Source organism: Salvia splendens, chromosome 15 (assembly GCF_004379255.2).
Source record: "Salvia splendens isolate huo1 chromosome 15, SspV2, whole genome shotgun sequence".
NCBI lineage: Eukaryota > Viridiplantae > Streptophyta > Magnoliopsida > Lamiales > Lamiaceae > Salvia > Salvia splendens.
The window spans coordinates 21,669,228-21,683,614 of NC_056046.1; the positions used below are offsets into that span (position 1 = coordinate 21,669,228).

General features: G+C 35.7%; 2 protein-coding genes across 3 annotated transcripts; both read left to right on the forward strand.

Annotated features, from left to right (window-relative positions):
* The first annotated feature begins 1,285 nt into the window (after nt 1-1,285).
* LOC121766597 (RNA demethylase ALKBH9B-like) lies at nt 1,286-5,259 on the forward strand. 2 transcript variants are annotated; one of them, XR_006043034.1, is made up of 7 exons: nt 1,286-1,685; nt 1,990-2,586; nt 3,830-3,915; nt 4,004-4,314; nt 4,399-4,470; nt 4,554-4,942; nt 5,039-5,259. XR_006043034.1 is itself a non-coding variant. In XM_042162879.1 (6 exons), exons 1-6 carry the CDS (start codon nt 1,475-1,477, stop codon nt 4,843-4,845), a joined length of 1,569 nt encoding a protein of 522 aa, XP_042018813.1. In that variant the 5' UTR covers nt 1,286-1,474; the 3' UTR covers nt 4,846-5,259. The 2 variants fall into 2 exon arrangements, 1 of the variants encoding a protein (XP_042018813.1); XM_042162879.1 differs by having other exon boundaries at nt 4,554-5,259.
* A 4,212-nt stretch (nt 5,260-9,471) lies between these two features.
* LOC121766863 lies at nt 9,472-10,098 on the forward strand. The gene is made up of 2 exons (XM_042163097.1): nt 9,472-9,674; nt 9,771-10,098. Exons 1-2 carry the CDS (start codon nt 9,472-9,474, stop codon nt 10,096-10,098), a joined length of 531 nt encoding a protein of 176 aa, XP_042019031.1.
* Nucleotides 10,099-14,387: the final 4,289 nt, after the last annotated feature.

Below are 14,387 nucleotides of genomic sequence, written 5' to 3' on the forward strand. Positions count from 1 at the left end.
GTGTTTCAGCTAAACACAAATTCTGGTCCAGACGGCAGAGACCTCACTTTCTACTCGTCCAGCTCGCTCAATCTCTCACTCTCAGCGACGGCCAACGTTTCTAGCCGGCGAAAATCGAAGTGAATCCGTGATTTTGTTGCTCTAATTCCTATTTTAAGTGGTGTTAGGTAATTATTGACTATTAATTTCAATTATCATTGCTATATGTTAGTTAGGTATAGATTTAGGGTTTATGGCATTGAACTTGGTATTGAATTTTCGATTTTAATGTTGTTCAATATTTATCTAAGTATGTTGAATTTGTAGTATATGATGTTATGTCGCACTTATTTTGCAGGTTTAATGGTGTTTGTGAGTTTATATTGGGATGGGAAAATTATTCAGCTCCCAGGTTTGGGTGTTGCTTATGATCCCCCTCGTGCAAATTCATTTATTATATTGAATGAAAAGATATCATATTATCAGCTTGTATCAATGATATGTGAAAAAATTGGAATTGAGTTGGATGCACATACGATTGATTTAACATGGAGGCATCCTGTGGTTTTTAGTGGAGTGGTGAATTATATAGCTACACCAGTGGATGCTAATTTGTTGGAGTATATGTTTGGTGAAAATCCACGTCAAATTGAACTTTTTATTGAATATACTCCTGTTACCACTGCGTTGCAATAATTCACAACCAAATTCAATAATTCAAAACCTAAATATCAACCACATTCAACAAATCAACACCAAATTCAACAAATTAACACCATATTCAACCATATTCAATAATTCAACAATAATTCAACCAAATTCAATAATTCATAACCAAATCAATAATTCAAAACCAAAGTCAATAATTCAACAAAATATCAATCACATTCACCAAATTAACATCAAATGCAACAAAATAACACCAAATTCAACAAAGTAACACCTTATTCAACTGTATTCAACACTTCAACAAAACATCAACCAAATTGAATAATTCAACATCAAATACAACCAATTTCAACATAAAATCAACAAATTCAATAATTCAACACCAAATTCAACTAAATTGAACCAAAATACTTTCTAACCCATGAACCCTAACTATTATACCCACCTAAAAAATACCAATAAAATTCGAAAATAAGGGTTCAAACTTACCTAACAACACTTCAAATTGGAATGGGAGAGCTAAATATGGGATTTTCGCCGCTGCTTTCGCCGATTTTCGCTGCTTTCGGATCTGCGTCGCGTGTTTGGGGTCTGTTCTGCCTTCTGGACGTATTTTGGAAGCAAGAGAGATGTCGCGTGTTTGCTTTAAACACGCGAGAGCGTGTCGCGTGTTTGCTTTAAACACGCGAGAAGAAGACGCGTCTTTCTTTTAATACACGCGAGAGGAATATGCGTGTTTCAATTTAAAACACGCGAGAGCTTCTCGCGTCTATACCATGGCTGGAAAGTTTTATTTTCAGGGTCCAAATGGCGGATACATTTTGTCATGAACTCCTTTCTTGGAATTTTGCCCGATTCCTCCGCCATGAATGGCCACGCGAAACCTCAAAACCCAGACGCCTTCCTCCTTAATTACGACGACAACGAAGTCCGGATCGCCTCCGAATTCTTGTCCAATTGGCTGCCTTTCTTAGCCCGCGGCCTCTGCAAATCCTGCACGCACACCATCTCCCACCGAATCCGATCTCTCCGTACAGGTCTATACTCAATTCCCCCCTCCTCATCATCTCCGCATATATTTCATCTCGGTTGTGTCTCACTGCTTCTTTAATTATGTTAATTGGTTTTTCGTGAAACCTTTCACGATAGTTCTCCAATTTTCGCTAAAGATACTGTCTTTTCGCCGGCAAATTGAAATTAGGGATTCTATCTATCCAAATTTATTGACTCCCGTTCTAAATTTTGAAAAATTCGATAGCTTTAATCGAGTTTGTGCTCTTTGATTTTTATGCTTAGGTGTGTATTAATGCCATAATTAAGTTGTGAAACTTGTTAATGTAGAACGGGATGCTGCTGTTTCTACACCAAGTATTGTAGATGCGAATCACTGTAAGGAAGACTTGGGTGACTGCACTGCCGGTTCCACCGGGAGTGCGAAAGGCAGTGCAGATGATGATGATGATGATGATGATGATACACATTCATTGGGTATTTGGAAGGATGAGGCTGATCGATTTTCGGAACAAGCTGTTGAACCATCATCAACGAGCGAGCCATTAAACTCGTCAGCACGACAGCCAAGACCTATGTTGAAAAAGTCTTGGGCGGATATGGCTATGGAGTATGAGGTTATGGTAGGAGAAGACAATGATGAGAGCAATGGGCTTGTTGATGCGAATGATTCTTTTTCGGAGGTAACTTATGTGGCTGAAGCTAAGCCAAAGGTGGCATTGTCGAGGGATCAGAGAGAATGCATTAGGTTCTATCGCGTCGAAAGGAAAAAGGACTTTCTATGTTTGGAAAGGATCAACGGGAAGCTTGTCAACATTCTGGAGGGGCTGGAGCTACACAAAGCTATCTTCAGTGCAGCAGAACAGAAGAGGATTGTCAGTTATGTTGAACAGCTCGAAGAGATGGGGAAAAAGGGGCAGTTGAAAGGTATGCTTTTATAACATAATTGAGTGTATATTGAATGTTTAGTTCACCTTTATTAACCTTTCCCATCAGAATACCTATTTATTCAGTTTGTGAGCACTTCCTTGAGAATGGTGTAACTCATTCTTTTTTATTTTCTGTTATCTATTATTGTCGATTTATTTACTCAAACTATTTTTCCCCCTTGGAAGATAGCAAAGAAGCCTATTTTCCTATTACGTATAAAGCGAAATGCCTTTCTAAGGAAAAATGATTTAGTACTCGTGGTTTCCATTTTTGTTTCCAAATGTAGCATATATATAGTGATGGTTTAGCTACCTGTGTATACTGGAATGAAACTGTTGTTTCATACGCTGCTATGGATATGCATACATGCATGTTCATTACTTCATTATAGAAGCTACCATGTTAATATTGCGAGTAATTAGATGTATACCTTTGTGCAAATATATGAAATATATGCTAACTTGAAAAGTAATAGTATTGTCCTATATTATAAGGGAAATTTATATCTACCATTCTGTAACTTACATTATAAGATTTGGTTTACCATTTTTGTCTACATGCACTTGAATAATTTGCTAAAGGATAATTTCCCTATCCGGTTCCAAGATTCAGGTTTCATTATTTCCAACTCTTTTTGGATTTCTTGAATCAGTGAATCTACTGATGGTTATACTTTCCTTTGTTTTTAATCCTTTTTGTTGCTAGAAGACTTGTTACTTTTGTAATGTATTATGTGCTTCATGGGATGGTTGAGGATGCATTGAGGGGACAAAAAATGAAAAATTGGCAAAATCTGTTGTGGCATTTCATGACCTAGTTTCATAGTCATGCGAATGTTGACCTTTTACTGTAGCATCCATATTTTTCGCAACGCCTGACATCTAGAGTTGACTTGATGAAATAGTTCTGAAAATTTTATTTCAATGTGATGTTTCCTACCTATTTCGGAAAAATTAGAATTCTCTTCTTTTTGTACTTTCCAGCATTTTCTTGTTTAATCATTTTTAGTGTTTCCCTATACTGGTGGCTTGTTGGATCCACATTATTGATGACAGCTTATTGGATCAGCAATCATTTTTTTTATGTTTGTGACATCTTGGTTGCTTCGGGAATTTAAGCTCCATTCCATGGTTCAAACTAACTGTCATAGTATCTTCCTTTTGCTGCTGTTAAGAGTAGTTTTTATTTACTCAATGCACTCTCTGCTAATTAAGATTCTTTATATGTAACTTGATTGTAGCGCGCACATATACCGCTCCTCAGAAGTGGATGAGGGGGAAGGGGCGCATAACTCTTCAATTTGGTTGCTGTTACAACTATGCCACAGTAAGTGCCCAGGAATGCTGCTTGTGATATGAAAATAATGTTTAAATTGTTTCAAAAGTTCAATCTAACAGATTCCATTGGGTGACAGGATAAAAAGGGCAATCCGCCAGGCATCCTCAAGGCCGAAATTGTCGATCCGTTGCCCCAATTGTTCAAGGTCATGATCAAAAGGCTTGTGCGGTGGCATGTTTTGCCGCCTTCTTGCGTGCCTGATAGCTGTATTGTGAATATCTACGAAGAGGGGGACTGTATACCGCCTCATATTGATAATCATGAGTTTGTTAGGCCATTCTGTACAGTCTCATTTCTTAGCGAGTGTGATATACTTTTTGGTTCGAACCTAAAAATAGTTGGGCCTGGTGAATTTGAAGGTTCTTATGCGATTCCCCTGCCACTTGGGTAAGTATATGATGGACCTAACACATTTATTATAATCTGGATCTTTCATTTCATCTAAATTATCTCTCTCTGATTTTGGACCAGATCTGTTCTTGTATTAAAAGGAAACGGAGCTGATGTGGCTAAGCATTGTGTCCCAGCTGTCCCTTCCAAAAGGTATTGTTGGATAGGAGATTGATTATTTCTTCTCTCCATCACCATCGAGCAAAATTAAGATGCCTGCCCCATTTTACTTTCAGGATATCGATTACCTTTAGGAGAATGGATGACACTAAAAGGCCAATGGGGTATACTCCGGAACCAGATTTGCAAGGGCTTCAGCCATTGATGGATGAAGAGGAAAGATCTAGCAACGATAATGCTTCAAGAGACGGACATATTTCGAAAAGGCCAGCAGATGGAGGAGAACCTATGGTAGTAGATAGGGGAAGAGGATTGGCTTCAGAAAATCCAAAGTCCCGTCATTCAGGCCGAACAAGACAAGGTCCTCCATATAGGAGAAGGCTCCAGTCTAATCAGGAGGAATATTGACGAATTAACAATTTGTTACAGTTAGCTACTTGATTTCAAGAGTCTTAAATATATTTCTCAACCTATCTGTTGAACAAATCTTTGCGCCATTCATCTGGTACCGTCTAAACTATCACTAAAAGCGTCTTCAGTTTAAGGTTATGTATGGCAAACTGTTGTCGATATTCATCCTCGACTGGTATTAATGTCGCAGGCTCAAATGAATAGTTGAATTCGAACTTACAGAGCTGGCTGGGATGTAAGAAAACTGGTACAGCTATTCAAGAGGAAAATTCATTGAAGATTATTTTCTCAATTTTGTTTTACATTTGCATGTATTTGAGAATGATCAACCTGTATATTTCATTTTGAGTTGGGATTTTTCAAGGCTGTATTAGCTTTCAGTATAAATGAGTATTAGTGATTTTTCTCCAAGTCATGTTGGTTTGATTTTGTGTTGGATGATTTTACTACTTGAGCTAAATAGTGATCTAAGTGCTTGTTGGCTGTGGATTTATATCAATTTACTGTTATGCATCAATGTATGATACTTGCACTAAACATGCTACTAATTATTGTTCCTCTATTCATAAAAAAAAAAAATCTCATTTTTTTAAACCCATCTATCAAAATCGTCTTATTTCTATTTGTTGAATTTTCTTATCATTTTTTTTCTCTCTTCTACTTTATTTGTATCTTGTTTTATGAACTGTTCATTCAAATTCTCCAATGTATATTAAATTACTAATTTATCGACCAAATTTGCGAATGTTCTTATAAAAAAATAAACCATCAAATTAATGCTATATGTTTTTTTCTTCTTCTTTTTGGAGACAATGTCTGTGTGTTTGTGAGTACATGGTCCTGTGCAAACTGTCATATGTGGAAAATAAAACATTGAAGTAATTGATCAGAGAATTAAGTGCTCTCATCTCTGTAAGAAAATCATTCAACACAAGAATATGTAATAAGAAGAATGGAAATTTTCAAGCACAAGAACCACTGTATCATTTCTTATCCACATTTGTGATTGTAAGAGGGACCCTTCTCAACACAATTACACGCAATACATGATGAGATGATCAAGAAGGTTTCAAAAACATGAACTAGAGATGAAAAAAACGGCTGTGATTTCCCTATATACTTCCCGGTCTCATAGAAATATGCTATATTTCATTTTTCGTCCGTCCCATAGAAATAGTTCATATCCATTTATGGCAACATTTTTCACATTTTCTTTTCTTTATCATTTATGGGTCCCACCAACCATTACACAATTTCAACTACTTTTTCTCATTTTCTTTTACTTTATCAGTTACGTATTAAAATCCGAGTCAACTCTAAATGACATATTGCTATGGAACGGAGGAAGAATTATTTAAACTGCGGATTGACAAATTGGTGATTCTGACTCCTTGGTAAATGACTGGATAATCCTCTCTATGTATAAGGTCTTTTAAAGGAAGAGTAATCCACTTCTATCATGGTATCATGCGATCCAAAATCGATGATATGTTTCTTTGTTGCAAGTGTGGAAGGTCAATTATCATTTCAGCCACACACTGCGAAATCATATTGAAATCCCTTCTTGTCTCACATTGAGATATTCGTTATCCTAACTCCTCTAACCCTCCTTTCGCATTGACAAATTAGTGCTCCTGATTTGTCTATAAAGAATTGGCCCATTTCTAACATATATCTCATATAAAATTCATCAATTTATCAAGGAAATGTAGCTTGTTTAGCTATTTTGATAACGTGGTTAATAAGTTTTGGACTAGTGACGTTTCTAATTTAGTTATCACTTTAAAACCAAATTAATGGGAAGAGAATTGTTATTCTTAGTAGTAGCTTTCAAGTTTTGAGATAGGTAGGACCAGTAATATATACAGTACAAAGTTAATGCTATTAGTGTGACTACTTGTTATGGTGTGGTGTGTCGCAATCGTGGAATTAAATTCATGAAAAGCAATAGCAACCAAGAATGTGTGTGAGAGAGAGAGGAGAGAGAGATCGTTGTAGATATGGGAAATGAAGAAATGATTACACATAGGAAAAGAGTTATTGGAAAATAGAATGTAGGTAGGGAGGCATAATCTCATGAGGTTGGCTACTCAGGATTTCTATAGGACTGCCAAATCAAACAGCTACTTGATGGCTTATTACACTCAAAAATCACCATCACCACATCCATTTTTTACATTTGAGAGTGAGATGAAATATTGATTTTGTAAATCCATGATTACTCTCTCGTCATCCACGTGTAGAAGTCTCATTTCTTTCTGACACATGTATTAAGAAATGCTAAGAAAAATTAGTAAGAAAATATTAATAGAATATGAGTCTCAGTGATATATACTTCATCTGTCCCATTAAAAATAAAACATTTCCTTTATAAGTTATTCCATTAAAAATGAAACGTTCATAAAATAAAAATAACACTAGCTTTACTTTATCTTCCCTCTTACTTTGTTATCTCTTCATTAACTCACAAAATAATACTGCATAAAATGTTTCATATTTATTGGGACGGATAGAGTATTAGTTTTAAATAAATTATAAATGAAATAAGTTAGTGGAATATGAATCTATACACCTTTTATAGTAAAAATGAATTAAAACTTTTATTTATGGATGGACTGTAATAGAAAAACGAGACTTCTATTTATAAGAGCAAAAGATTAAATGATAGGGTTGGGGATTTAGGAGTGTCTAAATCAAAGAGCAAAAGATTAAATGATAGGGGTTGGGGATTTAGGAGTGTCTAAATCAAAGAAAATAGGGAAGCAACCTCAAAAGTTGAACCACCCCTTCAATGAAGGAGAGAGAAAGCAGGATGAATTCAAGGAGGGACTAGGAATAATTTTTAACCCACTTTGGCAATCTGCTCATCAATAAATGCCATTTTTTTATTCTTTTTTTCATATTCTTATGATTGTAGTAAGTATGATTACTAAAACAGCCACCACATAATTAATTACATATATCCAAGTTTGTACCTATTTGTTGCAAGTATAAATTACACTCACTTCTAATTAAAATTCACTTAATTTTTCCTCCCATCTCCCCTTCACATTGAAAAGACAAGTAAAAAAGAAATCCTCCTACCATCTACACAATATTTATATATAAAAAACCCTATCATCTATCCACATGTCCAATCATGATTATTGGATTACTAAAGAATCCCCTTGGGAGTTGTGCCATAATAGTTTGGAATGTTTTTTAGTTAAACTTAAAACATAAAGTTGCGTTTATATTGTAAGATTCCGAGAGTTGAATCGAATCTCTATCAATAAATTCACTCGTACTGCACAATCATTCTATTATCCATATGTATTTAATTTTATTTTAATTTTAATTTTAATTTATTTTTTAATTACCATATAAGAATAACTGCTATTCTCAAAATTTACACTAATTAGCAGGTGACAGTGTGTGCATATTTATGAATATATGAAGAGAGAGATTAGTTATAGGTTTTGTAGTGGTGACATTAATTACTGGGGGCGCGTGCTTCGTTTTTACAGAAAATCATAACAACAATATGTCATCAATTTCCTTGCCATCCATCCTCCAAGTTTTCATTTATTCCATTAGCACCCCCTAATATTACAAGTACTAATATTTACTCGTTTACACATATTTTCAAGTCCAATATCATTGGATAATTCTATTAAACTAACTATTGTCATTTAACTTTGTGATGCGTCGATGACTTATGCTTAGTTTCATTATATTTTAAATTAGAAATTAAAAAAATTTCAATGTTCCATAAATGCCCCACACGTTGAAAAAATCGTTGGGTGAGGTGACACCGGGAATTTTGATATGCACAAAACGCTCGATAATTTAAAAGACATCGTTCGATAGTATCCAAAACGATGTCATTTCATTCAAATAAGGATTCTTCTTTTGTTTCTCCTTTCAATTTTGTTGTTCTATAACTGATCATTCCGCATCCCCTCTAACGAAGCATTCTAGCCCGCCAACACATGTGGCTCTAGGGTTCCACCCTAATCACACTCTAGGGTGTTGGTTATTTTAGTATAATTGGATTAACTTGATTGATCAATATTGTCATAATGAGACATCATATAAGTTTGGAAGTGCGGAGTGCACGCTTGTTTGATTTCATTATGATTAGACGGGGGTTTGGGGGCAGCGCCCCCGAGTAGCGGGGTCCAAGGGGCAGCAGCCCCTGGCTGGGGTCGAGCTGTGTAGAAAATTCATCAGGAAATATATTTTCTTATAGTCGAAGAATGATTTGCAATTTTCGAAACTCCTTAAAAAACTGTTAAAATCAGTTAAGAAAAACGAAGAGACGCAATGCTTCGTGAAGAGACGCGATGTTTTGTTTCAGGCCTCTTCTTATTGATCTTTTTTAGTTTAAAGTTGGATTGAGAATTAACATACGAAACTTCTAAAACCTGAATTGTATCCGATCAAATATTGGTAGAACCACCAAATTGATTTGATCTAAAAGTGTTGTTCACGCCTTTCAGTATATCAATTTGTTTACGTTTTAGTAAATCTCCCTAACAAAGATCAAATCATTTTTTTATGGAAACGGCAAAGGAAGCGACGAAAGGTTTCGCGAAGTTGGACAAGTTTGCTAGCCAGGATTTCAGATGCTGGTAAAAGAAGATGCATTTCATGTTGACGAATCTGAAGGTTGTGTATGTTCTGAGTACTCCCATGCTCGAGGCTGTTGAGAATGAAACTCTGGAACAAATGAGGATGCGGATGAAGTGGGAGAACGACGACTACATATGTCGTGGTCACATCTTAAATGGTATGTTTGATTCCCTATTTGATGTGTATCAAAACGTAGAGTCTGCTAAAGAGTTGTAGGATTCCCTCGAAGCCAAATATATGGCAGAAGATGTATCTAGCAAGAAATTTCTTGTTGGGAACTTTATTAACTATAAAATGGTGGATTAAAGGCCTGTTATGGAACAATACAGCGAATTGTTGAGGATATTGGGACAGTTTTCCCAATATGATATGAAAATGGATGAATCCATTTCTGTTTCTAGTATTATCGATAAACTGCCATCCTCCTGGAAGGATTTTATAAATAATCTGAAACATAAGAAGGAGGAGTTGAATCTGGTCGAACTTGGAAGTGACTTCCAAATCGAACAGTCCATACGTGATATGGAAAAAGGCTCTATCGGTAATGGTAAAACAATGGTTGGTTCTTCTGTGAACATGGTGGAAGAGGGTTCCTCCAAGGCTGGTAAAGAGAAACGAACATTTCAAGGAAAATGAAAGTTTCAAGGAAACAACAGTAAGGCTGGGAATAAGAAGCCTAAACTGATGTACTGGAAGTGCGGTAAATCCGGGCACTTCAAGAGGGATTGTAAGTCTGGAAACGGTGGAGGTAAAGGAAAGAACGAGGCTGGTACAAGTGGATCCAAGGATCCTGGAAAACAATCAGGTTCTTTTTCTGTACCTAATGATCATTCTGTTGAGAATTATTATGCATCAATAATCTCTGAAGCACTCTATGTGCAGGATGATGATCTTTCATGGTGGGTTAATTCAGATGCAACATGTCATGTGTGCAAGGATCATCAATGGTTCAAGGACTTCAAACCAATTGAAGATGGATCTTCCTTGAAGATGGGCAATGTTGCAAGTGAACCAATCAAAGGAATAGGAACTGTTAGCCTAGTATTTACTTCTGGAAACTCTTTAGTTTAAAAAATGTTATGTATGTACCTGGTATTCGTAAAAACTTAGTTTCTGGTATTGTATTAAATAATTGTGGCTATAAACAAGTTTTAGAAAGTGACAAATACATTCTGTCAAGACATGATACTTTTATTGGATTCAGTTATCTATGTGGTATGTTTAAGTTGAATCTAGATGTTTCTTTTGTTAATAATTATGTTTATATGATTTCTACTAGTTCTAGTAATCATGTTATTAAATTAGAATAATGGCATGCTAGATTAGGACATGTACATTACAAGAGATTGAAAGATATGTCGAAAATGAGTTTAATACCAGCTTTTGAATTGAATGTTGAAAGGTGTAAAACTTGCATGTTAACTAAGATTACTCGACAACCTTTCAATAAAAATACCAGTAAAGATACTAAGGTATTAGAACTTATACACAGTGATTTGTGTGATTTTCATTCGACTTCATCACTTGGTAATAAAAAGTATGTAGTTACTTTTATTGATGATACTTCTAGATATTTCCATGTCTATCTGTGCCATTCAAAAGATGAAGCTCTTGATAAATTTAAAATATTCAAAGAAAGTGTAGAGCTCCATCATGGTGTTAAGATTAAAGTTCTTCGCAGTGATAGGGGAGGTGAGTATTATCATCCAGTATATTTCGAATCTACTGGTATAGTACATCAAACTACTGCTCCATATACACCACAACAAAATGGTGTAGCGGAAAGAAAGAATACAACATTGAAAGAAATGGTTAATTCAATGTTGTGCTATTATGGCCTAAGGGAAGGATTTTGGGGTGAGGCTATGTTAACAGCCTGTTATTTATTGAACAGAGTTCCTAATAAAAGGAACAAGATAACCCCTTATGAATTTTGGCAGAAGAAACCACCAAAACTGAGTTATCTCAGAGTTTGGGGTTGTCGGACTGTGTAAGACTAACTGACCCTAAAATAAAAACCATAGGTCAAAGAGGTATAGATTGTGTATTTCTTGGCTATCCTGAAAATTCTGTCTGCTATAGATTCTATGTCATAGAACCTAATGACTACGTATCCGTGCACTCTATTATTGAGTCAAGAGATGCTGATTTTGGCAATGAGGATAGATTCACGTCTTTACCTAAAACTGGAGGCATGATTGAAAGCTCTAGTAATTGTAATGTGACTAACAAAGTGACTAATACACCTCCTGAGGCTAGGAGGAGTGGTAGAGCAAGAAAAGCTACGTCTTTGGTGATGATTTCCAATTGTACTTGGTAGAAGGATCAAGGAATGAAATTAACTTTCAATATTAATATTGTTTTAATATTGGTGATGATCCAAGGACCTACAAAGAAGCTATGACATCGAGGGATGCTGCATTTTGGAAAGAGGCAATCCAAGATGAGATGGATTCTAAAATCCAAAATAATACTTGGAAACTGACTGATTTACCACCTGGGTGTGAACCTTTGGATAGTAAATGGATCTTCAAAACGAAGATGAAGGTGGATAGAAGCATAGAAAAATATAAAGCCAGATTAGTTATCCAAGGATTTAGACAAAAGGAATGAATTGATTTCTTTGACACCTATGCTCCTGTTGCTAGGCTTTCCACCATTAGATTATTGTTAGCACTTGCTGCTATACATAATCTTATAATTCATCAAATGGATATTAAGACTGTCTTTCTGAATGGTGAATTAGATGAAGAGATTTACATGAAACAACCAGAAGGCTTTGTCATGTCTGGTAATGAACATAAGGTATGTAAATTGGTAAAATCTCTTTATGGACTAAAGCAAGCTCCCAAGCAATGGCATCAAAAGTTTAAAGACATGGTATTGTCTAATGGTTTTGATTAAACCAAGCAGACAAGTGTGTATATAGCAAATTTGATACTACTGGTAAAGGGGTGATCATTTGCCTATATGTAGATGACATGTTGATCTTTGGTACTGACCAAGATCAAGTTGATAAAACAAAGGAATTTTTGTCATCTAAGTTTGAGATGAAAGACATGGGGAAGGCTGATGTGATTCTTGGAATTAAGATCACCCATGGAGAACAAGGAATTTGCATTTCTCAATCACATTATATTGAGAAGGTGTTGGAGAAAAATTTAATTTCAAAGATTGTTCTCCAGTTATGACTCCTTTTGATCCTAGTGCAAAACTCGTGCCTAATAAAGGAGTTGTTGTGAATTAGCTTGAATATTCAAAGGCTATTGGATCACTCATGTATGCTATGATTAGTACTAGACCCGATATAGCCTTTGCAGTTGGAAAATTGAGTCGATATACTCACAATCCAAGTTTAATCCATTGGCAAGCAATGAATCGAGTATTTAGATACTTAAAAGGAACCATTGATTATAGTTTGTCTTATTCTGTATTTTCATCTGTTCTTGAAGGTTATTCGGATGCAAGTTGGATTACCAATATGAAAGATCATTCTTCCACAAGTGGTTGGGTATTCCGTCTTGGAGGTGGTGCTATATGTTGGGCATCAAAGAAACAAACTTGTATCACTAATTCAACAATGGAATCAGAGTTTGTGACATTAGCAGCAGCTGGTAAAGAGGCTGAATGGCTTAGAAATTTAATTTATGAAATTAATTGAGGCCTAAACCGATATCACCTATATCTATCGTATGTGATAGTGCAGCTACCTTAGCTAAGGCATATAGTCAAGTGTATAATGGAAAGTCAAGACACTTAGGTGTTAGACATAGCATGATTCGTGAACTTATTACGGATGGTGTGATATCTGTGGAGTTTGTGAGAACTCATAACAATTTAGCCGATCATTTAACCAAAGGGTTAAGTAGAGATCTTGTTCACAAGTCGGCTATAGGGATGGGATTAAAGTCCACTACAAATCTCTAATATTAAGATACCCAATTCCCATTTAGTATGAAACTAGATGCAGAATTCAATGTGGAAGAATTAATATTTGGAGATTGGAACACATTGAAGAATCATCCCAAGGTATGTTTTCAGACCTACAAGTTAAGGAGGTTGAATGTATATATTCTTAGTAGTTCTTTTGAAAAATTGCGTATGTAGGTGCAAGAACAAACGGACCACCTATATAAGCATGAAGATTAGCTGCTTCAAGAAGCTAGGACTTGGTTTCAACATGTTTATGAAGGATAAGGACATAGGCTAGTAAATATAGTGTCAAGATAGAACATATTCGTATGTAAACTTTTGTGTACATTATCTTCGTGTATTCAATGTGAGTTCCCAGGGTTCAATCCTTAGAGACACCCTGGGTATTCGAATGTATGGAATGTGTAATGTACTAAGGTGCAATTCAATCGTTACGATATTTCATTTATGCAAAAGTTTGAATTTTGAGATGACTTGTTTTAGTTAATCAAGGATTGCCCTAAAATAGGGGAGGATTGTTGGTTATTTTAGTGTAATTGGATTAACTTGATTGATCAATATTGTCATAATGAGACATCATATAAGTTTGGAAGTGCGGAGTGCACGCTTGTTTGAATTCATTATGATTAGACGGGGTTCGGGGGGCAGCGCCCCCGAGTAGCGAGGTCCAAGGGGCGGCAGCCCCTGGCGGGGGTCGAGCTGTGTAGAAAATTCATCAGGAAATATAATTTCTAATAGTCAAAGAACTGATTTGCAATTTTCGAAACTCTTTAAAAAGCTGTTAAAATCAGTTAAGAAAAACGAAGAGACGCAATGCTTCGTGAAGAGACGCGATGTTTCATTCAGGTCTCTTCTTATTGATCTTTTTTTGTTCAAAGTTGGATAGAGAATTAACATACGAAACTTCTAAAACCTGAATTGTATCCGATCAAATATTGGTAGAACCACCAAATTGATTTGATCTGAAAGTGTTGTTCACGCCTTTCAGTATC